Consider the following 26,389-nt stretch of genomic DNA (forward strand, 5'->3'; position numbering starts at 1 on the left):
ATCAGGGAAAAGGTAGAATTTAAGAATCTTAAATGGTCTTCAAGAAGGGATAAGGAAGGAGAGCATATTACACATAGTAGGTGCTGACTGGAAGTTGAAGTTCCAAAGAGTTAAATGTAGGTTTGTTGTAGTGGTAATTTTCCTAATAACTAGAACTATTCTTTTTTTAAAACCCTTACTTTCTGCCTTAGAATCAATTCTAAGAATTGGTTCCAAAGTAGACAAATGGTAAAGGCTAGGCAATGAGGATAAGTGACTTACCCAGGATCACATAGCTAATAATTAAAATGATTCTTAAGTGGGTGCCCTCTTTACTAGAGATTCAGGATTGGATTAATTTGCTTCCAAGATCCAATTTTATATCTGAAATTCTGGGATTCTATGTGCTGCACTATCCCAGTTTCTTCAACTAGTCTACCCTTCTCTAGAAAATAATGTTAATAACCTTCCTAAAATGTGGTTTGGGGAACTGGATGACACCAGATATAGTCTGCCCAGGGCAGAACTACTTTGAATTCCTAAGGTACAGAATGTCTACCACACAATTTGGCATTTAATGTATCCTTCTCCAGTTGTTTCCTACTTATGTTATTTCTGTAACTGACTTGAAAGCTTGAAAAATGAGATTTGTGAATTCTGCACAGCACCTAACGTGGTACCCTACAGAGCAGAGGCTCACTAAATACTGTTCTGCATACAGACAGTACTTAAATGCCTGTTGAATAATACCTCCCTTTTCTGAAGCATTTGAAGGATTACAACATGCTTCTTCTACAAGAACCCTGTGAGATGGGTAATATGCTTATCCCAGGATCTCATTGAAGGAAGAGACTTCTGGGACTGTCCATTCTGACTCAGCCAAGGATCCCCAAGCAGTCATCTGCTCTCTTTACTTGAATGTCTCCTATGAAGGGGAAACTGGTGCTCCCCAAGTCAGCGTATTTCAGTTTTGGCTAGTTCTAATTGTTAGAAAATTTTTTCTTACATAAAATCTTAATTTCTTTGTAATTTGTATACCTTGAACCTGATTCTATTCTTTGAAACGTTACTTATGAGTAAAATGCCTCTATACATTTACAGATCTTTCTAGGTGAGGTAACTGAGGCTCAAAACATTTAATTTGGGGGGCAGCTGGGTAGCTCAGTGGATTGAGAGCCAGGCCTAGAGACAGGAGGTCCTAGGTTCAAATCTGACCTCAGACACTTCCCAGCTGTATGACCTTGGGCAAGTCACCTGGCCCCCATTGCCTAGCCCTTACCACTCTTCTGCCTTGGAGCCAATACACAGTATTGACTCCAAGACGGAAGGTAAGGGTTTAAAAAAATAAAACAACCAAAAAACAAACATTTAATTTGCCTGTGATCACAAAACCAATAAGTGGCCAAGCATGGCTTCAAACCTAGGACTCTAGACTCCAAGTCCAGATCTGTTTATTGACCAGTAATAAATACAACAGTAAGCTTCTCTCATTTTTATCTTTTCTTCCTCCCACCAGCCTGACCTAAAGACAGCGGAGATCTACCACAGAACTAGGACCACTAACAGAGGACCTTGAACAGGCTCCCATTCCAATAAGTTCAGGCCTCTTGCTCTGATTCTTTATCCTTCAAGTTGGAAATTATGGATTTTTTTTAAACCTTAACTTCTGTCTCAGAATCAATGACAACACAGCTAGGAAGTGTCTGAGGTCACATTTGAACCCAGGACCTCCCGTCTCTGGGCCTGGCTCTCAAATCTACTGAGTCACCCAGCTGCCCCCAAAAATTATGGATTTAGGGACAGTAGTTCCTAAAAAAATGTTCTGCACTTCTATCATGTATATAATACCTACAAATAATAGTATACAGTCGACCCACTGATAGCCTATGTACATAGAAATTTTTTTTCCTAGTAGCATTGAGTTTGTAGCAATTCATCCAGCAATTCCTTCTGTGACCACTGGAACACACACTTGGTGAGGCTGTGGCAGGGAATAAAAGCTAGTTACTGTTGTTTCATTAGCCTCATGGTCTAACCCCCTAAACAGAATGGCTGAGATGATGCTCATATATACGTATGGCCACGTACCATCCTGATCACTTCATTCATCAGGCCTCTCTTGTGAATTTGCACATATAGTCTTTGTCACTTCAGACTGGCTTCTGCAATGCCCCCATCTATTATTAAGGCTATTGGCAGTCTCTAATTGCTAGGCAGGCTTACTGTTCTCCAAAACATGCTTCATCCCAAACGCCACTGGAAAGATAATGTGCTTCTCCATCAAAGCCAATTTTTTCCATGACAATCTAAATAGCAAGAACTTGATGATGAAACCATTAAAAATACTTTATTGTTACAACATATCATAAAGATCACAACACATTCGGCTTTTTCTCTCAAGGATATACATAGTACAATCTGTTTGGTACAGAGGTTAGAACAGGAAACTGTAGGCAAGCCCTTGAAAACTGGCTGCTGTAAATCTCAGGCAAATGGAATTTGTTAGTGTTTCGGTGACAGCAGGTAGGATGTGATGGATGACTTCGTTAACCACTTCCTTACACCATTCCTTTCTCAATACCAAGAATAGAAGATGATCCCTAATGACCCAATCTCCAAGCCTGAAGTCTGTTCCTCTATTCTAGAGATACAGGAAATTTTCAATGGCTCAGGGGCTGGTTGTATCTAATACATGGATTATTAAGTCTTGGCTTTTCTTATAACCATAGTTCTTTCCCCCATTTTCCTAGATTCCTCCTGAAACAACATTGTGCATTGGAGTGGAAAGAATTCAGAACCTGGGTTCAAATCCTAGCCCTGCCACTTACTAGTGGCAGAACCATGGGCAACTCCCTTCCCCTTCCCTGGGCTCCAGTTTCTTCTTTTGTGAAACAAATGAGTTGGATGAGGTAACTTCTAGGGTCCCTCCAGCTCTAGTTCTAGGATCCCATGACCCCTGTTTATTCAGAGGTGACAGGACAGAGAGAAAGGATCTAATCTTCTGTGTTCTATTTGCACCCATTAGAAGTTCTGTTAGGAGTTTGGTGGGGAAGATTGAAACTCACCTAACGTGAGGGTTTGGGATCACATATGAGTCTCATGATCCAAGGCTACTCTTCTCAATGACCATGGGTAACTGAATTATTAAGTGAAAACTGAAGTTTAGCAATTGATTTAATCATAGAGCTGGAAGAGACATCAGAGGTCATGTTACAGGTGAGAAAACTGTGGCCTCAGGAGGTGAAGTGATAATCCCCAAGAGGGCATTTTTCTGAACAATAAAAAGACCAAAAAATTGCCCCATTGCACCACCACTAGATATACTTACTATAAGAAAAAAAAACAAGAAGGACACAGATAATCTTAAAAATCAGTTTAAGGACACAGATAATCTGGAGAGAATCCAGAGGACAACCAGGTTGCTGAAGGGCTTTAATCCATGCCATTATCTGGACTGGTTAATGAAAAACCTAGAGAGGAAAAGCCTTGGATTTGGGGGGTAGGTAACATGATAGATGCATTTAAGGACTGTCATGTGGAACAGTGATTAGACTTATTCTTAGCCCCAGAGGATAGAATCAGGAGCAATGGGTTACAATGAGACCAATTTAGTTGGTCATCTCAGGAAAAATTATTTCACAATTAGAGCTAACCTTAAGTAGAAAGGGCTGCCTTGGGAGGTAGTGAGTTATCCATCATTGAAGTTCTCTAAGCAGAGGCTACTTAACTGGGTACATCGAAACAGGGATTCTTTTTCAGGTAAGGGATGGACTGGATGATTGCTCAAGGTCCCTTACAATTCTAAAATTGTGTGTCACTGCCTTTCTACTCTATTTCAAGCTTAGCACTGACAGATAAAACCCAAGTAGCTATCTGATTCCTTAGCTCAGAAAGTGTGGCTCTGGAAGAAAACTCACTTTATTAAAAATTCTGTGGTACAGTAGAAAAAATTGCTCTCTGCAGTCAAAGATTCTAGGTCCAAATCTTGTCTCTGATACTAAGCTCTGTGATCTTGGACATATCACTTAATCTCCTTAGACCTCAGTTTCCTCACCTGTAAAATGAGGACGTTGGTACAAGATAGCCTCTGAGGTCCAGATTATTCAGTCAAGGCCTGAGGCTTCCTGAACAGATTAATTTTGTAGATTAGAGAAAGAGCATCCCCCTACTGGCTACTTTACACACCATAAGACATAGCTGGTTTAAAATCAAACATCCAGGTGATGGTATAGACTATCTCTCTTATTTCAGCAAGTGTTTGCTGGTGTCTCAAGGATCACTAGTTCTGGGGATCAAAGGACAAAATGCACTAAGGAAGAAACTTACTCAAACTCATAACTACCAAGGTGATAAGAGCCAAATAAGAATAATATTTTTATTAGAATCCACCTTCAAATCTCTGCTGCTAGGCCCTAGCTCTCTTATCCAAGTGGCTGCCTAAAAGGAAATTTCAGTCCACAAGGCATATTCCACCCTAAGTGCTTCAGAGACAAAAGTCTAACACTATTTTACCTTTATCAGAACCAACTTGTAGAGACAAGACTTGTACAATGCTAGAAAGATTGTGGGGCAAATCTGTTGAGAAGCTTTCTTAAAAGGTTGCTCTGTTAGAATCTCTGCTCCTGCTTGTCTCAGATGAAGAAAAATCAAATATTGGCTCCATTATCTAATATAAAAACAAGAACTATGAAAATAGTATGAAAGAATTCCCATCCCATTTCAGAAGTAGATTAGAGCTATGGCAGGGAGAATAGGGCAGCCATATTTAAGGAAACAAAAATTTTAGGTGAGTCTCAGGGCTTCAAAATAGTTGAAATAGATACAACATACTGGATTTTCACAGGTAAGAACTCTCCTGCTGGAACCACAGTCTTTTCTACCACACTCTGGAACCTTTCAGGAGTACTACTGGAAATCCTATAGAAAGATCAGTGATTTTTTTTCCCCCAAGGCAGTGTTCACAACACAAATGAGAGGAATGAAGCTAAAGCCTTTGTTCTCCTTGACAAAGCCTTACCTTTTGGTTCAGTGTGGATAAGTTGCCCCAGATCTGAACATGCTGTTGTCCTATCCCAACAGGTAGGGAGAGGCTGGAGTGCCAAAGAAGAGCAGCACAAAACGGCGCTGTTTATAGGGACTTCCTCCAGTCCCACACAGAATCCAAACAATAGGAACCCAAACCAAATGACCTCTCTTCCTCTTGGTGGTGGGACTACTCAAGGAAGAGTTCTCTGCTCCTTCCCAATGTAGCCAAACCCTTAGAAAAGGTCTATGGAAAAGGGAGTCCTTCAAGCACATCACAGGGTCTGGGGTAGGTAGTGTAAATACAGCACCAAGAGTGTTGTGATTGGGGCTTGACCATTATGGAAATCACAACCTTTAGCAACAGCATTTGGCTTGAAAAATTTGCAAGTCACCATTTAATCCAGAGATGAGAGAAAGAGAGCACTAAAGTGCATTCAGACTTTAAAATACGAGGAAAAAAATGCTCTAGAAAAAAAAAATCTTGATACAAGAGCAATAAATGTGCTGCTGAGCAGTTGGCATACCCCTGTCCACTTTGCTTTGCTCTGTCCTTCCCAGTCCAGGAGAGTTCCAGGGCGTGCCCATTGCTGGGACTGAGATCTGAACCCTCTGGGGGTCACAGTTCATTAGGAATTCCCTTCAAGGCCCCAGTGGGGGAGGAAAGAAGGTTAAGATGCTGCCACCAGTTCTGACTGTTTTGGCTTTGTCTTCATGGCTGCTTTCTCTGTGGAGGAAAAAATATATGTTACCTTTGCACAAAACATCCAGAAGTCAGAGCTACCCCATGGAAAAACCAAGTTTGACAGGGCAAGGCAAGTCTCTGGGTTCCTGAGAGCGAATTCTACTCTTGAGATTCTTTGTTAGCTTCCACATCCTGAATAATGAAAAAATTGCTAGCTAGATGAAGGGTACTATTATAAACAGAAAATTGAAGACAAACTGGTTTTGGTAAGAACAAACATGGCCACAGGTGTTGTACTAAAAGAAACTCTAATAGAGGAACAGGAACTACTTAGAGGATATCAAGGGGGGGAAAAAGCAAAATAGAAAAATTATGAAAAACAAAGCAAGGGCAGCTTGCCAGAGGACAAATTTTGACAGTTAAGATGTACTTATGAGAAGATAGTAGTTGCTCTTCCCCAGGGAAGAAAACAACTAAAACTAAAGACAGTGAGCACACCCCAACTGTACTGAGAATGTATCATATACTGTGTTGGTTCATGAGGAGAGAGCCTTAGTGGCCAAATGGGCCTTTTTGCATATTGTTTTTACAGTATTCCCAATTTCCAGGATATGCTTCTTTGAAAATAATATCCAGGTCACTGCTAAGAGAAGGAACAGTATTAACCCAGTGCTTCTGAAATCCCATGCAATCTTTTAAGAAGAATGACTTTGCTGACAAGGCATTTTCCCTCTTGGAACTCCTAGGCTTTGAACCATTACTAAGTTCACTATTCTCGTTTCCCAAAGGGCTTGGCTTCTTCACTCCTAGGTTATACCAAATGAAAAAGACTTAGGCCAGTGTTGGTAAATATTTTTAATACTGCATGCCCAAACTGCAACTTCAAGCTGCCTATGAACCCCCTGCATTACCCCATAGAGAGGAAGGAGGAAGTGCTCACATTGGGCTTCTGGACAGAGGGACAGGGCATGCAAAATATCATCCTTGGGCACTGAGAAGATAGGGAAGGAAGTAGCCCCTTCCATACCACGGGGGCATGCATGCCCCACCTTTGCCAATACAGACCTAGGCTCTTTTGTTATCCAACAATTCCCAACTTTTTAAAGATGCTAAGATATTCATTGAAAAGGAGAAAAAAGAACATACCTGGAATCTTCTCTGAAGGTGGTTCTGAAGGAACTTCTGGAAGCTCTACTTGTTCCTACAAAAACAAAAGAAGAAAAGGTTATGAGAAAAAACTTTGGAAAGTCTTAAGTGGTTAGAGTTTGGAAGCTGGTTCTACAAGCAGCCCCTATAGGCTCTCTCTAGGCTAACTTGACTTTGTCTTTTCCCTTTCTAGTTAAGTAAAGAAGCTAAAAGTGGAAAAGGTCTTCCTTAATTATAGTCTTCATGAGACCAAAGCTTCCCTAACCATGAACTTCCAGGTCCTTGTGGTCTTCAGAACCCCAGTGTTTTCTTTTCTGCCATAAATTCATTCATTGGCAGCTAGGTGGCCCAGTAGAAAGAGAGCTGGGTCTGGAGTCTGGACAACCCCAGTTCAAATGCCTACTGGTGGTGTGACCCTGGGCAATTCATTTAACTGTTGCTAATGGCCTTATTTCTCTCATCTGTACAATGGGAATACTAATAGCACCTACCTTCCAGGGTTGTTGTAAGATTGAGTAAGATAATTAAAAAGCACTTAGCACTTTAAAACCTGGCATATAGTAAGTGCTACATAAATGTTTGTCATTATTATTGTTGTTGGTATTTAGTAGTTGTTATTTAGCAATGTCTAGTGAAGCCTGTATCTAGTGACCCTTTCTCAGAATGCTAAATGCATAAAATAAAATATGTAAGATTTCAAAGGAAACCAATTATATTGAAGTAAAGTTATCCAAGTATTTTTAGAAACACATTTCCAGGTACCCCACATCAAGAGCCCTTACAACAGAATTAGATTCAGTGACCAGGTTCAATAGATGCAGGTTCTAAGGGTCTGCTTGTGGCTCTGTGCCTCATCTCTTATGTCCTATCAAGTCAAAAACACTATTTGTGGGCACCCAGACTCTCTAGGAATAAGGAAGTGAATGGACGTTTCATCAAAATAATACTACAAAGGCAGCTTGGCATGATGGAAAGATCTCTAGACTAGGAGTCAGGAAACCTAGGTTCTTAATCTTGGTTTGGCTAGTAATTAGCTATGACCCTGGAGAGCTCATTTAAACTTGTTTTTTCCTCTGTAAAATGAGATATGACTAGATCATAGCCCTGTGGGAAGCGCATAAGACTTGGAAATCAGAAGCTCTAGTTGGCTTTGACACATTTGACACACAATGGGGTCAAGAGCAAGCCAATTAGTCTTTTGGGGGTGTGTACCTCAGTTTCCTTATCTGTAAAAAGGGGATAACACTTGCATTGTGCATTTTACAGAAAATGTTTATTATGATTAATACAAACTATTATCACAATTTTTTAATTTTTTTAAGTTCTAACCATTTTGGAGAGTAGCTGGGTAGCTCAGTGGATTGAGAGCCAGGCTTAGAGATGGGAGGTCCTAGGTTCAAATCTGGCCTCAGACACTTCCCAGTTGTGTGACCCTGGGCAAGTCACTTGACCCCCATTGCCTAGCCCTTACCACTCTTCTGCCTTGGAACCAATACACAGTATTGATCCCAAGATGGAAGGTAAGGGTTAAAAAAAAAAATTCTAACCATTTTGGTTCTAACCATACAGAAGCCATTCATCAAAAAGCCTTTTCTCTTCTGCATTACACAACCCCTGAACTGAATCTCCCATTATTCCCCCTTTATTCCAAGCTTTAAAGAAGAGGTGGACCTTTTCCTTATCCACGCCAACTCCTCTGTGGGGAACCCTGATATTATTCCCTCTTGTTTTTTCTATCAAATTACCCCCAATTTCATCCCCACTTCTCTCCCTCTCAAACCTCCAATCTCTATCTCATTCTCTATCTCTTCTGTTGATTTCTACAAATATGTCAAAAGCTTCTAAAACATCTAACCCTTTTGCTCATCCTTCTAGACTGTGAGGATTTTTCTTCTTGGCTCTCCCCCTTGTCTGACTTCTTTTCAGATTCCTTTGCCTGAAATGGATGATTAACTATTTCATTACCACTAATTGTGGACATACTCCAAAACTCTATCCTAGACTTTCTTCTCTTCTTCCTCTACATTTTTATTTGCTCAGACAAATGTTAAATGTTTTAAAATTTGTCCTCCAAAAACACTGGAGGCAATTTAAAATTTAATCTGCATTTGTAATATTTTCTCCACTTTTTAAAGACTAGACAATCAACAAAACAATAAATCAAGCCCTATCTATAAGGACTTGCTGCTTTGAGGGGTGAATGCTCATAATGAAAATATAACAACTGGCTCTCACAAGCCAATTTCAGCTAGCTCCAGAATTCCCTTGTTCTCGTGAACTATTATCTCTGTGTAAATGACTCAAACCTTTACAGAAGACCTACTTTCTTTCCTGAGCACCACACATATCACCAACTGCCCAACAGATATTTTTTAAAAATTAAATATTTTCTTTATCATTATCAATGATCAGGAATATTTTCATACACAAGAGACAGAAAAAGAGGACTGTATATGAAACTATGTATGGCTTGTTGCTTTTAAATATACACCAACTTTAATATCACTCCTTTTGGTCTCCCTTTTGCTCTTTACTGTGTATTTTATATGTTTTATTGGCTTTTTTTGAATCACTATTGAAACCCCCCAGTCTCCCCATCAAGAGATCTTCATTTTTTGAAACAAGAAGAGTCAAGCAAAACAAATTTGTGATGCATTGATCATGTATGGAAATGTATTTTCTCATTCTGTACCAACAGTCTACCACTGAGATGCAGGAAACATATTTTTGGAGTCAAGCTTGATCCTATTGGATATTTCAAACTGAATTTCCCTTAAGAATCTCAAATCCAATATCTTTAAAACAGAACTTTTTACCTTTTGTATCAGACTAACAATCTTCCCAACTAGTTTATTACTTGTACCACCAACCTTCCAGGCACGTAAGTTCACAATTTTGGTGTTGTCTTCAATTTCACCCCATATAATTGTCAGATCTTTCCATCTCTCTACAGTCTTTCTCTCTACATTCACATAGATATAGTTCAAGCCCTTATTATGTCTCAGCTGATCTACTAAGTCTCCTAATTCATCTCTCTCTACTCCAATCCACCTCCATGCACCTCTTCTGAAAGTTTTCCTTAAGTATAGGTCAGAACATGCTACCCCACTACCCAATAAACTCCAGCTGGTTTCCCTTGTATGTCTAGGATCAAATCTTTTCACATCCTGGCATTTAATAAAGCCTGGCTCCTCCCTACCTCTCCCATCTACATACATACATGCACAGTCCTCCTTCTTTATGCTTTCTTCATTAAAGCTATACTGGCTTACTTACTATTCATGACACTCCATCTTCAGTCTCCTGACTTTGCCCTGGCTGTCCCTCATACCCAGAATGCTGTCCATTCACACCTTTGACTTCTGGAATCCCCAAATTCCTTCCATACTCAGTTTTGCTGAATTTTCTCTATAAGGCCTTTTCCTAATTTCCCCTAGCTGTTAGTACCTTCTTCATTCCCTAGTGTTTTTTTAATATATGTCTTGCATGTACCTATCTACATATATGTACATGCTATTCTCCACACACTCCTTAACCCATTCAAATATAAACCCTTGCGAGCAAAAATGCTTTGTTTTTAAATCTTTGTATCTCCATGCAACCCCCTAAAACATTGTAGGCACTTAGTAAATGTCTGTTGATCAACGAAATATATAGATGCCTGTACTCTTGCCTTCCCAGCTAAGATTCCTTCTTATAGTAGCTCATACCCATTACTTTCCCCCTTCCACGAGCCCAATAAACTTCCTGGATGAACCCCCATGACACTAGGGCTTTCACTGGTATGACAGGTGGGTGGGCTCTATTATAAACCAGTCTTATGACTCAGGCTTTGTGGTGGGCATGTAAATAGGAGGCAGCAGGCACTAGCTCACATAACTAGAGTATGGCAAACTGGGACAGCTGCCCAGAAAGATTGGGAATCCCTGATCTAGGGGACTAAATACAGACCCTGAAGAGTAAACAGAGAGCTCTGGAAATGAGAACAAACAGGAAAGACCTGGGCTGATTCCTTTAAAGGTGTCTGAAGGATGGAGCTGCTCATGCATGCATTCATTCAATGACTGTTGGCCAGAATCAAGGAATAGGGAAAAAAAAGTCAAAAAAAAACAAAAACCACCTGACATCATTGCCAATTGAGGGCAGAAGAGGAGAAAGACAGAGAAGGACAAGGACAAGGAAAATAAATATCCTCTACTTCCTGGGAAAACTATGTTCAAATTCTCAACTATTCATGTAGACCATTTGTGAATAAGAATTTTTTCTCCCAGCCTGTCTTTCAGGATATTCCCAGGACTCTTCATCTGATTGCCTAATCAGCGTGTGTTCAAGGAATAAAAACTCTTTTTAGCATTTACACTGATGTAACTGGCAAGAAAAATTGCCTGGGGGAAAAATTTTTAACTCATAATCCAAGTATGTACCATTTGGATTAGCAGGGGTTTGGGATTTTCATAACCCTTTTTTTTTGAATAAGAGAAAGTCAGCTCCAGCATTACCTGAGTGATTGCATGCAGTTCCTCTAAGATGGCATCTTCATCTTCTTGAGTAAAGCTACCAGCCAAGAGCTCATCAATTTGCTGCAAAGAATAAAACCACAATGATTGACACATTTGCCATTCTGCCCCTACTCCTTCCAGTAGAAGCCTGAAGCAAGGGAAAAGGAGGGGAAAGGTCAGAACTAAAAATGTCTCTTGCCACAAGTCTTCACTCATCAAGGAAACCAGTAGAGATGTGCTATCCCCTTGAAGACTGCCAAATTACAAAGCCCAGGAGGTAGACTATTTGGAGGAGAACAAGACACAAACATACATATAGAATCCATACCTTCTGGTACTCCACAGCATCCCGGGTTTCATCCATTATCCTTTCTACTTCTTCTATGGACATGACCTAATAACATAACACAAAATGTTTACACCTTGAAGGGATCTTGGCAATCACCTAGTCTAATCTCCTCAAAGGATGAAACTGAGACTTACAAAGATGAAGAAGCTGTCCACTCAGTTAGTTGTGACACACTCAGGACTAGAAACCAATAACCTGGTGCTCCATCTACTATCTACCATGCTGCCACCACTTTAGTACTTGATTAAAAATAATTATGAATCTTACTGGTCAGAAGAAATGCAGATGCCAGCAATTTGGCCAGGCCTGGTACTCAGGGTTAAAAGAGACCAAGACTAGAAAGTAAGGAGATTATACTCAATTCCCAGGGTTACTGCATTCATAAATCATAAAATGATACTGGCTTCCTCTAAGAAGATTTCATCAGAGGTGCTATATGGCAACGTATATAAATCCTATAGAAAGTCTTTTGTGTTCATTTAAAAAAATCTTAAAGCAAATGTTTCTTTTCTGTCATCCTCATCTTTCTATACCACAAGAGAGCTTTTTTTGTAATGGTCAAAAGAAAAGCAGTGGGATTTATTACAAATCCTTCCCATCCATAATCCTCTCCTTTGAATTAACTTATAACTATTACTTTCTTCAAGACCAAGTTTAAAACTCATGTCCTATAGCAATTCTTCTCCAATTAATTTTTTTAACCCTTACATTCTATCTTACTATCAACTCTAAGATAGAAAAGAGGAAAGGGTTATGTAATTGGTATTAAGTGACTTGGTCACACAGCTGGGATATATCAGAGGTCAGATTTGAACCCCAGTCCTCCCTACTCCAGGCCTGGCATTCTATCCACTGTGTCAACTAGCTATCCCTTAAATTTTTAATTAGTTACATTTTACTCTTTATCTCTTTGGTACTTAAGGATTTTGTTTGTATCGTTTTATACTTGTTGAGGAGTGGCTTGGTAACTGTTGTTAAGCCACTTCACAGAGGTATAGTTTTTTTTCTCCTTAAAAAGACTATGGCTTAATGGCAGAGATCATGTCTTCTATTTCTTTTGCATTCTTCTATAGCAGCCAATACAGCAGATGCTCAGTAAATGCTTCCTGCTGATATGTTATATAGCCAAGTCCCTTTTTTCTTTCAAGCCTCTGGGTCATTGCTTTATTTGCCTCATTCCTTGTTGCTCCATCTAGGTTCCTCTCCCAACCCAGCAGTACCGTTATCGTTGGTGGCCTTGACCTACCTGATGCATTTTATTCAAACACTCATTTCCAAACTTCAGGCCTTCAATCACTTTCATTTCAATCTGCGTAAACTCAATATTTTGAACCTGAAGGGAAAAAAACAACAACAACAAACTAAATTCTACCTTGTTAAGGAGACATTCTGGAATCACTCTTCCCCATACTTCCTAAATGGGCACTAATTTTTCTTTTTTAACTTTTACATAGTCAGACATTCCTTGTCTGCTTTCAGGCTAATATTGGTGTGTATAACTCCTCATATATTTCTCTTACCTTATAAAACTTTTCAATAATTCACTTATCCCTAGTCTTCATCAGAATGCAAAGAGAGGAAAATAAGAGGCAAAATTCCAAGTAGTCTGTGTTGCCAATTGTGAAAGTGCTGGTGAAAATTGAGAGGGATTACATGTGGATTTCAATTCCCATGGGCAGTGATAATTGAAATATCATAGTAAGAATAACTGGGATTGATGCTGGCCCATGATTTCATTAATATAGGGAACTCCTAGGAAAAAACTCCTGACAATTCACATATTCTCTTCAACTTATAGTCTTTTAAAAAAAAATTATATTTTTAATGTTATCCCAATCAAATTAAAATAAAAACAAATCAAACAAACCTGGGGCTTGATCTCACACTCTGAAAACTGACCAAGATGCCCAAAAAATGGCAACAGTTAATGATGGAGGGTTGTGGAAAGATAGACACAATATATTATTGGTGGAGCTGTGAAATAGTATAATCATTTTGGAAAGAAATTTGTAATTATTCATTCAGCTTATAGTCTTAAAGATGTTCCTAGAGCAGGGGTGTCAAACTCCACTAGAAACAGGGACTGCTAATCCACATATAAGGATCCCTGTGGACTTTATATTGACTTTGTTTTAAAATTTAATGTTACCTCTGTTTGATATGTTCTTACTCATTTGGTTAACTATTTACCAATTACATTTTAATCTTATTTGGGCAGCACTCGGGAGTTTTATAGGGTACACACAAAGTTGACACTTCTAGCCTAGAGCACCAGAGGTTAAATGACTTGCCTAGGGTCACACAGCCAAGAGGCAGGGCTTGAATTCATCTCTTCCCTGCTCTAAGATCAGTTCTCTATTGAACTATATCATGACTGTCTATGAGAAAGAGTAGCAAAACTTTGCTGCAAAGCTTGCATTTTAGAAATATTCCTGTAGTTAAATACAGCTTCTCTTTCCAAGGGAAAATTTCCTAACTTTCTTCAATATTCTTAAAGTAAAAGTCAGTCTTTCTTTCACTAGTAGGAAGTTGATGTGTAGTTTAAATACAGGGTCTCCTATTCATGCTTTTCCACAGCAATCATATCTCTGGATATTAACCCTCACTTGCAAACTTTATGACTCTCTTTACTCCATGACAAGATTCTAAGCTGGTTCTGGATCTAATCCAATATTTTCTGAATGCTCTCCTAGATTTAGTTATAGGTTCTAGAAAAGGGACTAGTTCCATTTTTAATTCATCCAAGAACTGAACATGTAGAGGATTCAAAATCCTGAAATGGGCGCTTTAGTTGTAACTGCTTCATTAATGAATTAAATCATATCCTGGCAAAAGATTATATTTGTTACAAAAGCATTTTTGCCCAAGGTTATCAAAGCAGTATATAATTCTAGGTTATATTCACCACACTGCGCTTTGGGGATTTCTATAGCCATACCATAGTTTCCAGATTCGTGATTTGGTTTTCTGTCTTATCCAACAGTTGTTCCTGGTAACGCTTCTTCTTAAGCAGTAACTTTGCCCTTCTGCAGAAGGAAACCCAGCAAGAGACACAGTGAGAGACACAGTGGCAACAACAAAAGAATCACAATATTATCACTTTGCAGTGGAACCTTAGTGTCTGTCAATTACCAAAGCAAGTTGGCCCCCTAAGCACAAACCTGATAAAAAGGACAACATCTGCATCTCTAAATAGAACTTAGCCCTTGGGAAGCCCTTGAATGGTGGAGGGAGCATATGCAGAGTCACTGGGCTGACATTCAGAAATATCAGGGAGAAATATTAGGAGAATTCTATGCTATGAAATCAGTTCTTCCATCCTATATTTTTGCAGAACCAATTTTGGCAAGAAACAAGTGGTTCTCTCCAGGCCTTTCACTTACTCTTTCTTTCCATCACGAAGAAGTTGCCTGGCAATCTCTCTTTCCTTTTCTAGTTGATGGGTGATCCTCTTCTGGTACTGCTTCAATTTATCCCGTTGTTGCTTCAATTGCTATTAGAAATAAGAGAAAATTGCATCTCATTAAAACTTTGGATTGATGGAAGAAGTTTATTTCTCATTATTAAATCAAAATACCTCTGACAGCATAACCAATCTCCAGATCACCATTTTTTTCAAGGAGCATGATACAAATTACTAGCATCTAATTGCTATCTTCAGGGGAATCTATGCAGTAGAAGAGCAACAATAGCAATGCTGATTCAAATACTCTGAGATACACACACTCATGTAGTGATCACTGTACAGTTATCAAGTGTTAAAAGTTTTCACTATTTGGACAAGCAATTATATAAGTGTCTTTGGTCTACATGCAGAGATTTATAATCCATGTCAAAGATGGCTAAGGTAAATTTTCAGTGACATCTGGGCCAGTCGCTACTACCCCTCTCTTTCCTTGGATATCTCTCTGCTGCTTCAGGTAATATATGCTTAGGTCCCACCGAAATACTCAAAAGAGCTGATAAAAAAGAGCCACAGTTCTATTCTCTCTATGTTAAAAAAAAGATTAACTTAGCTTACCATTTCTGAAAGGCTATTCCCAGTCTATGCAAATTATTATTCAATTATTAGGAGAAGATTGTAAAAATATCATCATGAAAACAAATAGAATCAAACTTCTTCCTCAGTGAAAATAACCATTCTTAAAATAATTTCTGAGCAGGGATTAACATGCTACATGTTAGGAAATAGTTTTCTTGAATCCTATTTCAAAGAAATATTAGGTAATGATAATCTGCTTTTTTATGCTGTGATTATACATGGTCTTCAGAATTTGTGAGAAGTGGGAGAAGACTAAAAATCAAATGAGATAATATTCGTAAAGCTTGGCACCTAGCACATGGTAAGTGCTTAACAAATGCTTACTTCTCTCCTTTTTAAAGAAAGATGGCAAATTTGTGCTTCTCTGCAAAACATACTAGAAATAATTATTTGACAAAAAAAAAAGTTCAATTCAGGGGGAAATTTTCTTGGTGGTGTGATTAAATAAGCAGGAAAAAGAATGACTTTCAAGAGGATCAAGTTTCTTGATAATAGTTTTTTTCCAATTACTGTAAGGGGTTGTCATCAAAAGGACAAAACATAAATGCCTTGGGGCAAACTGATAGCATCAGAGAAAAATTTATGTGGGGGGAGTTACATGGCTCAGTGGATTAAGACCCAGGCCCTGGATCAAATCTGGCCTCAGACACTGCCTAGCTGTGTAACCCCAGGCAAGTCACTTAACCCCCATTGCCTAGCCCTTACCACTCTTCTGCCTTGGAAGCAATACATAGACTCTTAAGACAGAAGGTAAAGGTTATAAAAAAAACAAAGCAAAACAAAACAAAAAAAACTGTTACTAAAGATGTCTTAAATTTCCCCCCTTTCACTAAAACAAACAAACAAAAAACCCAAACCCACATTCATTAAAGTCAATGGAAAACAATGAAAAGCTAAATTAAAATTATCTCCATCATCTACTTTACTTTGATTATTTTTAGACAAAATTATTTAGCTTTTTCGAAAAAAAGTATCTTTTATATCCAATTTCAGGGTTGTTATCAAACTTTTTTGAGTGCTTAGTATGTGCTCAGTCATGAATTCAGAAAGACCTAGACAAGTCCACCAACCTACCTTCCTAATTAAATCCTTTCTATTTTTAAAACATCTAGTCCCCAGGAGCTTTACTTTTAGAAAGGTAGAAGGAAAAGTTGACCTATAATACCTATTCATTTACTAGTCCACTAAGACACCACATTTGTTTATAGAACACAGTACACACTTATTAAGCACCTAATATGTGCCGGGCACTATGCTAGGAGCTATACTAACACTTACAAACACAAGGCAACCCTGGGCAAAGTTTGGCTAGAAAAATATTTCACTTTCCAATCTATACAGAACTTTAAAAATCTTTAGTCAATATACAAATGTTAGCCATTATTATTATTATCATGCTTCAACTTAAATATATTTTTTCAGAAAATGAGCCACTTTGGAAAAAATTCCACCATTATAGCAATGACAGGGGATCTGACCAAAGCTTCTACTTTTTTTAGAGGTATATGTACCCGGGCATGTCTTGCAAAGCTGTTGAAAGTATAAGAAGTTTTCAAGGCTTTAAAGAAAATGAAGCTAAAAAAATAAGGAATAACTTTCTTCCTCAGTAAAATAGGGATGGCAATAGCACCTCCACAGGGTTGATTAGAGGATCAAATAATGTGTATCATTTTGGTTTGTTTTTGTTTTGGCAAACATTAATGAAATTGGTAAAAGTGAGCTGTGGTGGTTATTATTATGAATCTGTCTGTCCAGGAACTAACCCTCCAATAGAAATCTCAAAGTCTGAAAGTAGAAGTGATGTATCCAGGGAGCAAAAGGGCATTATCTTCAAGACCCAGAGAAGCTGTCCAGCCCCTGTCCTGATCCCACCACTCACCTGGTTCCCCGCCCCACCACTAAAAACCATCAAAGAAATAGAAGGATCAGGGAGATGTCAGGAAGGAGGAGGGAGGCGAGGAGACAGGGTATAGATGGAGGGTCAAGTGAAAACCTAGGCTCTTCCTGACCTTCAGTCTTGGCACCAGGCAGGATGGAGATCACCCCCCTCCCGTACCAGCACCCCCAGGCCCAGCCAGAGCTTGGAGACGAATCTTAGAATTACACCTTGGGGACTCTTCTAGCCTAAATCCTTCCTTTGGCGGAGGAGGAAACTGAGGCCGAAGATGACGGGCCAGAGATCACCCCTTATCCGAGAGGTGAAGCCTGTCCCGAGACCTTGGGGTCAAGCAGCTGTTCCGCAATTCCGGCCCAGGACCCCCTCCCACCCGGACCCCCAGGCTGGGCCCGGCCCAGCCGCCGCTCAGACCCCCTCACCAGGACGGCTTTGTCCTGCTCGGTGATGCGACTCTGCTTCTTGCGGCCGAACAAATTGCCCATAGCGGCCGCAGAGCCCCGGCCCTGCCCGGCCCGGTCCCGCTTCCTTAAGTCCTTACGGAACCCAGAGCCCCAGCGGCCGCGGGCCGCCCAGCCGCGCTACGGTGGCCGAGGGAGACCAAGAACCACCAGAAAGCAAAGCCCCTACGTGTCCCGGTTCTACCGGCAGTGGGCTAACTGGTCAGTAGGGAATTAGAACAGTCTTTCTGGCCTCCGGGATCCCCGGGTCTGCGGAGCTTTTCCCAGGAGATTTACGGGAGGGGAACCTTAGTCCGGAGTTTTAGAAAGTACCACTCTTTAGAGCCCGGACGTGCTTATTGAACCTTGGTATGGGAAGCTCAGGTTGTGATTTCAGAGTCCATGATTTGATGAGCTAGGAGCCAATCAGTCAATAAGGCCGGGCATACTGCTAGGCTCCCGGGAACACCAAACTGTCCCTGCTATCCGGAAGCTTAAAGAGTGATTCACTTGAGGACATTGTGGAAGCGCATTAAAAACCTTCCGAGATGAGGGAAAATAATTTTCTCACTTTATTTTTCTTCCTTTTTTGGTAATTTGTTTTGCATGCATTCACATGTATAACGTATTCCTTTTCAATGGGAGTGTGAGGGTGAGTATTTGGAATTCAAAATTCAAAAAGAAAAGAATGTTTAAAAATTAATGATAAATCAAAATGGGGGAAAAAATGGAAACAGAAAAAAAATCTATGAAACAAATATTTCTCCAGTTTTAGGTCCTTTCCAGGCTTTTTTTTTTTTAAGGACGGCATTTTAAAAATGTTGCTGTGGATGGAGTTTCAGGACTGGAGAAAGCAAGACCTGATTCAAATATGGCCTCACACTAGCTGAATGACCCTTGGCAAGTCACTTAACACGGTTTACCTTAGTTTCCACATCTGTAAAGTGATCTGGAGAAGGAATTGGCAAACCACACCAGTATCTTTGCCAAGAAAACCCCAAATGGAGCCACGATAGAGTAGACAGGACAGAAGAACAAAAAATAATACTCCAGGACTCAGCCTGTGAATGTGAATGAAAACTGGGAAGCTGCCGGGAGTTATATACTAGGCTCTATTACAACTTTTCTTAAAAAATTTTTTTTCTAGAGAGCATGTTGATACACTTTTTAATAATTGTTTTCTAATATTTTATAATCTTTGTTCTCTCCCATCCACCTCTCCGGAATGACAAGTAATATGATATGTCATACCTGTGTTAACATGCAAAACATTTCCATGTGCATCTGTGAGAGAATGTCTCTTACATTAGAGAAAATTTCTTAGAGGCAATAAAGTTAAGAATCAAAGGATCCAATCTGCATTCAGACTTTTTCACTTCCTTATATACTGGATAGCTTTTTTTGTCATGCATCCCTTGGAGTTGTCCTGGATCCTTGCCTTGTTGAAGATAGGTAATTCATGTTGATGATTGGTTGATCTTCATACATTTTTGCTATTACTGTGTACAAGGTTCTTCTGATTCTACTCATTGTGCTTTGTATCACTTCATAGAAGTCTTTCCAGGTTTTTTTTTTTACCATCTCATTCATCATTTCTTACAGCACAACTACTATAACTTTTCAAACTGCAGTCTTCAAGACATTCTTTTATTGATCATATATCTCTTTGGTAACATTCTTTACCTTTATATATCTCCTTTGTAATTGTTCACTATTGCCTTTTGGATAGTCCTCAATTTCATTTCTTCATGGGCTTACAGCCACAAAATACACCAGAAGAATGTTCATTACCAAAAAAAAAATGGGTCTTATTCTGAAGAAGAGTTGAGAAATCAAGGGTGTTTGGTCCAAACACCCTGGAAGAACTTAGAACTATACCTCAAAAGTCCCTAATATACTCTTTGTAAACACTAAAATTCCCTGGTGATAGTATCTTAATTTATAATTATTTATTAATTACTAAAAAGTGGGTCAGAGAAAGAAAAGGCATCAGTCACTTATGGCTAGCTGTTTCCTTCTCAAGTGTAAAGATTAAAATTTAGGGGAGATGGGGAGACTGAGGCAGGTAGAAATTAGTTTCTCTCTGCAAGGAGTATTATATTTTTTAGATGTTTATTAAAGGTTAAAGATAAAAAAATATACAAGTAAGAAACATGTGCCTAGGCCAGAGGCCTAGACAAAATAACCTCACATCATGCAAGAGCCCGCCTGCTCCAAAACGGAAGTCCAAAAAGAGCCAAGAAGAAGCTCTCAAAAGCCTTTGAATCAACTTAAATACCTTCTCGATCTCGGCCCAGGTGAGATTACAAGGCATTCTGGGGAAGTGGAGCAAAGGCTCATGGGGATTGTAGTCCTGTATTCGAGTCTTTTTTACACAAGTCTCCTACACTGGCTGCAACAGCTTCACAGCCCCATCTCAGGTGGCCCCAGTGCTTGTCCACTGGAGCTTTCCTCACTGCCATATCTCACCATGATTGCAGAACCCAAAAGAGAAGAAGGCTCTCTCCAGAATCCATGACATCACTTTTCTGGGTTTCTCTGATTGGCTGGACTTGACCTCAGTCAGAGTCAGAGGCTCCATATCTTCCAGACACCAGGAATCCCCATTCATAGTAATTCCAGGCAAAGGGGGTGCTGGGGGCCATCAGTCCATGATGCCTTGACAGAGTCACGTGGAAGCTGGGGAGACCACAGAGTGGTCCTTGGTGAGATGTGACTTCCCACTCTATCCCCCTTGCATGACATCTTTCATCAATGCCCCTTACCTATGCATTGACATGATTATTATTCCCCCTAGTCTCAAAAGAAATAATGCAAAAGCAAAACACCTGTACCCCAATTCTCCAAAACATCACCAAAAGATCAGACCTTCAAACCCAATCCCAAAAGACTATCATGGGTTAACTTTTATTTAGATGCATAATTCCCAGTGAAACTGCAGCTACAGGCCAAGCCCAAAACTTTCTCATGAAGCCAGCACACAAATCAATCATAGAGGCCCATATAAGGTACAGTAAAAGTACAGTATAGGTATACTAAGCTTCAATACGCCTCAGTGACTCAATTACACAAATCAGTAACTCAAACTCCCTAGTAAGCCACCTGTGATGAAATCATTTATCTTGTATTCTGTCTGTAATCACAATACACAAATATAGAATGTTAATCAAGTGATTTGTTAAAAGTTAATGTATCACTTTTTCAATTATCTCTCTTTGATTTTGCATACCTGCATGTCAAGAATATGGATATAAAAATAAATCCCAAGCCTGGGAATGTCGGAGCATCTAGGAGATGCAAAGCAGTCCCATGGCTGTAATGATTAAGCTGTCTTCCGTTTGTTATTTATTTTATGTTATTTATTTTGACTGATCGTTCACCACCAGTCAGGAACCCTGGAGTCACGAGTGGGGCTGGACCCTGACTACAGCAAGGGGGGTGTGGTGGAGAAGACAAGAGGCATAAATATGTTCCAAGTGTCAGGGAGCCAGAAGGCTTCTGGCTTCCTCCCAGAGTGTGCATATGTACCCTTTATGCAGATAAGCCTCAGGCCTTATTCTTTATTCAATCAAAAGCTGGGGTTGTTGTGACTTCCAAAGAACAAGGGTTCAAAACTCTGTTTTGTACAGTAAATTCTTTATTAAAAAAAATAAATGGGAGGGAAGTTTTTGTACCCCGAGGGAAGTTTGTACTTTCAGTATGGAGAGCGGGAAGGAGAGGAGAACCCCCTTCTCAAAGCAAGATTCAGGGGAGACAACAGATTTAACCAGTTGGCTCAGAGAGAGGAAAGGGGGGTTGAAGATTTTTCCCCTTCTGCCTTCCCTCCTTAGCTAAAGCTGCTCTCCCCAATTTGCTCTTATCCCTCTTGTCCCCCCTCCACTACTCAAGACCAAAAGGTCTCCCCTTGATCTGTTCACTCACACTCAGCTTGGGGAACAGATAACTTTTAATGTCAACTCAATCAGATAATACAAAAGGAATAACAGACAGGGAAGAATGGGAAAGGAATGTGGGTCCCTGTCTCTATCTAAATCCTTTTCCCCTCCCTCCACGAGTTTGGGGGGAACTCAGGTCTTGGCAGCCTGAGCCCCCTGAGAGAAAGTCAAGTTAACACCCCTGGGCAACAGGAGCTGAGGTAAAGTCTGCTCAGATTTCTCTTCAGAAAGTCCCTTCAATTGAGAAGTGTTGGGGGGAAAGATTTCCAGTCACCAGGAGGAAAAGTGGGTAACCCTCAGGAGAAAGCCTTTTTCCCACCTTCTCTCTTCGGCTTCTCAAAAGCAAAAGCTCACTGCTCTCTCTGCCAGTCTTTTCCTCAGGATTCCACTCCTGGGGCTCCTTTCCTGTTGAGATGATCAATTTCACATACTCTTCAGTTTGGCACTTTTTCTCTAGTGCCAGCCTCTGTCATAATTCTTACACCTTTAAGCCAGTAGTACCCCTTCTGGTCATATTTACAAAGTTGAAAACAACTAAGTATCCATCATCTGGAGAACGGTTGAACAAATTGTGGTCCATAAATATAATGGAATAATACTATTCTGTTAGAAATTATAAATGAATTCAGAGAAGTTTGGGAAGATTTGTACAAACTGGTTCAGAGTAAAATAAAATAAACGAACCAGACAACAATTTGCATGGTGACTGCAATAGGGTAAAAGGAAGAAAAAAACTGCATGATTCCAGAATTTTGATCAATGCTGTGACCAACTACAACTTTTGAAGGATGATGATTAAGCATGCCTCCTACTCTGTTTGGTAGGAAAATGACAAGCTAGAGATAAGCCACACATTTTCAGATATGGCTCATGTATTGATTTATTTTGCTGAACATCAATTGGCAAACTCATATTAAGCTACTATTCTATGTCCAACAATGTACTAGTTACTGGGGATATAGATACAAAAAATGGAACAATCACTACTTGCAGGAAGTTTACTTTCTCTTTGGGAGAAGTAGTTGAGATGGAGAAAAAAGGAGAACACAAATGAAAAAAATTCACAGAAGAAAGCAAAAGAAGCTTGAAAGGGGATATAAATAGCAATTTTGCTATTACTATGTTAAATATAATTAAAAAAATAAAACATAACAGAAATTTACAGTTTGTGTAATTCTCTTTTTTGTTCTTTATATATTTGGAATGGTTATGTTGGTTGATAAGTTCATAATAATTTTTTTTTTAAGAGAAGAGCTGAGAAAATATATCTCCCTCACTTCTTTCCAGAAGTAGATACAATGGGAGCAGAATATTGTATGCACCACCTTTTGCCTAAAATTGTAAGTCAGAGTTGGTTTTGCTCCATTGCTTATTTTTCCTTACTTTTAAATATTTTATTTCAAGGAAGGCATAGTAGGTAGGGGAAGAAAATATTCCGAAAAGAAAGTGATATAAAAACAATATTAAAAAATTAAAAATGGGTTTTTATTTCAGGGAGAAGCTTAGGGTCAGTGAAAGGATTTTACAGTTTCTTAAAAGTAATCCAACTTCCCATTTTTCTCCCATTCAGTTCTGAACTCATCCCATTATCCATTTGCAGTATCTCTTCCAGATACATATGTGTGTCTTTTTATATAAACATATAAGTAGATATATACACACACATACATATGTATGTAGGTATTGTCAACCTGGAAAACCTGGAACCTAGAACTGCAAAAATAGTTACTAAGAACAAGTCTTTTATCAAGACAAGGGAGACAGAATTGGTACAGCCACTACACAGGGTCAGGCTCTGGGACTCTGGGAACAATGTCTCTAGGAAATGGCACCATGAATATCAATGTCCATCATGGGAATTTCTAAGGAGCAGAAGAATTGGAGTCTTATATACATTTTGTGGAATAAAGAAAAGAAAGGACAAATGATTGACTTATATGGAGGCTAGGGAAGGAGGAATTCCTTCAAGGAACTCCCTGACTTACCCTTGTCTTAGACTGAACAATAAACTTTCAAGTATCCAATGATCTCAGCTTAGATAGAATTAGTGAAATAATCAAATCTTAAGTACCCTTTTGTCCTAAAAGTTTCTCCCATTGTATCCCTAGGCCTCTCTCAGGTAGTCCATCCACTGGTTGGAATCCTCCTTCCCTAGCCTCCATGTGAGCCAATCAATTGTCTTCCCTTTCCTTTATTCCCCCAAATGTATACAGGATCCCACGTTCTTCAATTCCTTGGAAAATCCCCCTTTGAAGTGTATTTTCCCAGAGACATTGTTTCCAGAGTCTCAGAGCTTGTCTCTCTATGGAGTCTGGTCCATGACTCTGTATGAAGGTCATTACAGCATTCTGTTTGTTCCAACTATTTTGGTGGTTCTGTGTTTTTCAAGGTTGATATTATATACTTCAACTAAAATAGCACATAGACCAGGGGTCTCCAAACTTTTTCCACAGGGGGCCATTTCACTGTCCCTCACACTGTTGCAGGGCTGGACTATAAAAACTTAACCTTAACCCTAACCCTAACCCTAACCCTAACTTTAACTAGGCAGCAGAATACACAGTGAAGCCTAATCTTAACACTAACCCTAACCCTAACTGGGCAGCAGAATACACAGTGTGGAACCCCCTCCCCCAGATCGTCTTCCATTGTGCAGCCACATAATCCTTTGCATGGTGACTCATTCTAAGACACCACACAAAGGATTATGTCACCGGAAGTAGTACTGGATGTGAGCACCACTACTCTTTGTGCCTCCACATACAGTGCTCCTCTCACTGATCACCAATGAAAGAGTGTGGTGTGGGGCCATGTGGCCTGCAGGCCTTAGTTTGGAGACCCCCGACATAGATTGAGTGCAGAAGCAAATTAAAGAATACAGCTAGCTTGTAGGGAAGGAGTCAGTAGATAAGCAGAGATGGAAGAAGAGAGAGAGATTGAATCAGCAGAATCAAACAGAAGTAGATGAAGGCCAGTGGATTTGAAAATATTTGTCCTGTATACATGTTCTAGGATCTCACTCCTGGCTGCAAATCTACCTTTTTTTTTCTTTTTTAACCTTAGAAGAGCCAGAAGAACCCTATGCTCCTACAGATCTGCTAAAATCATTTTCATATAAGTTGCCAGTGACCTTTTGTGAAATCTAATGGCTTTTTCTCAATCCTTACCTTTCTTGATTTCTGAATGGCATCTGACACCACTGTTTATCCATTTCTTATCCATACTTTCTCCTTCCGGGGTTTCTGTCACCCTTCTCTGTCCTGCTTTTCCTTCTATGTATCTGACCATGCCTTCTCTGTCTGTTTTGCTAGAACTTCTTCCTCATCTTTTTTTTTTTAAAACCTTTACCTTCTACCTTAGAATAAATACTAAATATCAATATCAATAGGATAAATTCTAAATATCAAGGCCAGGCAATTGGGGTTATGTGACTTGACCAAGGTCATACAGTTAGAAAGTGTTTGAGGTCAGATTTGAACCCAGGATCTCCCATCTCCAAGCCTGACTTTATCCACTGAGCCACCTAGCTGATTCTTCTTTCTTTCATTTTCCCTATATCATGGGTAACCTCTGTGAGAAAACCCTTACCCCTTTATATTAAGGATTAGATTCAATAATCATAATTGTGATTTTAAGATAAGGTAACTAATAGGTTTGTGATTATTTCAGTATAAGTATTAAGGTTTTTTTGTTTTTTTTTAAACCCTTACCTTCCATCTTGGAGTCAATGCTATGTATTGGCTCCAAGGCAGAAGAGTGGTAAGGGCTAGGCAATGGGGGTTAAGTGACTTGCCCAGGGTCACACAGCTGAGAAGTGTCTGAGGCCAGATTTGAACCTAGGACCTCCCGTCTCTAGGCCTGGCTCTCAATCCACTGAACTACCCAGCTGCCCCCATAAGTATTAAGGTTTTGAAATAAGTAAATAACTGCTTTTAACATAGGCCTTAGTGTCAGCCCCACCCTTCAAAGTTCCTCAATTAGGAATGCTTGAATTTGTGATCTACTATATATCACATGCGTGACCCTGGGTTCAGAACCAGGTACCTCCCAACCCTACCCATTCATATCTTATATCACCATGCCTGACCCTGGGCTCTGCCTAACACCACCCACACTAGCTACCACCACCTCTTCTTATCTTATGCATCATCAGCCCACACATATCCACTCCCCCCCATATCTGTCAAGTGACTCTTAAGTCATAGTCAAATGATTCTTTTACCAATAAGGAATGTTTCCTACTTAATCTAACCAATGAAGTTGCCTCTGGGTGTCTCTATCCTTAGAGAGGTATGACTATTTTTTGTACTACTTTTGTATCAGTATAAAACCTTGTCTGATTCTTTGGGAATAAAAAGACGTCCTCTCCCTATGATTGGGGTCTTTTGGTTTAGACCA

The 26,389-nt window shown here is 39.6% G+C and overlaps 1 protein-coding gene across 1 annotated transcript; it reads right to left on the reverse strand.

The window, feature by feature from the left end:
* Positions 1–2,300: 2,300 nt before the first annotated feature.
* CHMP6 (charged multivesicular body protein 6) lies at positions 2,301–18,412 on the reverse strand. Its single transcript, XM_001380073.5, has 8 exons — positions 18,039–18,412; positions 15,064–15,173; positions 14,619–14,706; positions 12,927–13,013; positions 11,660–11,725; positions 11,332–11,412; positions 6,833–6,887; positions 2,301–5,728 (listed from the first exon to the last, which is right to left on the reverse strand). Exons 1-8 carry the CDS (start codon positions 18,099–18,101, stop codon positions 5,673–5,675), a joined length of 606 nt encoding a protein of 201 aa, XP_001380110.2. The 5' UTR covers positions 18,102–18,412; the 3' UTR covers positions 2,301–5,672.
* Positions 18,413–26,389: the final 7,977 nt, after the last annotated feature.

This window comes from Monodelphis domestica, chromosome 2 (assembly GCF_027887165.1).
Source record: "Monodelphis domestica isolate mMonDom1 chromosome 2, mMonDom1.pri, whole genome shotgun sequence".
Taxonomy (NCBI): Eukaryota; Metazoa; Chordata; class Mammalia; order Didelphimorphia; family Didelphidae; genus Monodelphis; species Monodelphis domestica.

What these genes read in the sequence shown, in the direction of transcription:
- CHMP6 (XM_001380073.5), bottom strand. Translation starts at nt 18,101, where the DNA reads ATGGGCAATTTGTTCGGCCGCAAGAAGCAGAGTCGCATCACCGAGCAG. An exon ending in CTTCGTGATGGAAAGAAAGA is followed by an intron (nt 14,707 to 15,063) that starts GTAAGTGAAAGG and finishes TTCCTTCTGCAG; the next exon opens with AAGGGCAAAGTTACTGCTTA. An exon ending in TCACGAATCTGGAAACTATG is followed by an intron (nt 13,014 to 14,618) that starts GTATGGCTATAG and finishes TTTTCCCTTCAG; the next exon opens with GTTCAAAATATTGAGTTTAC.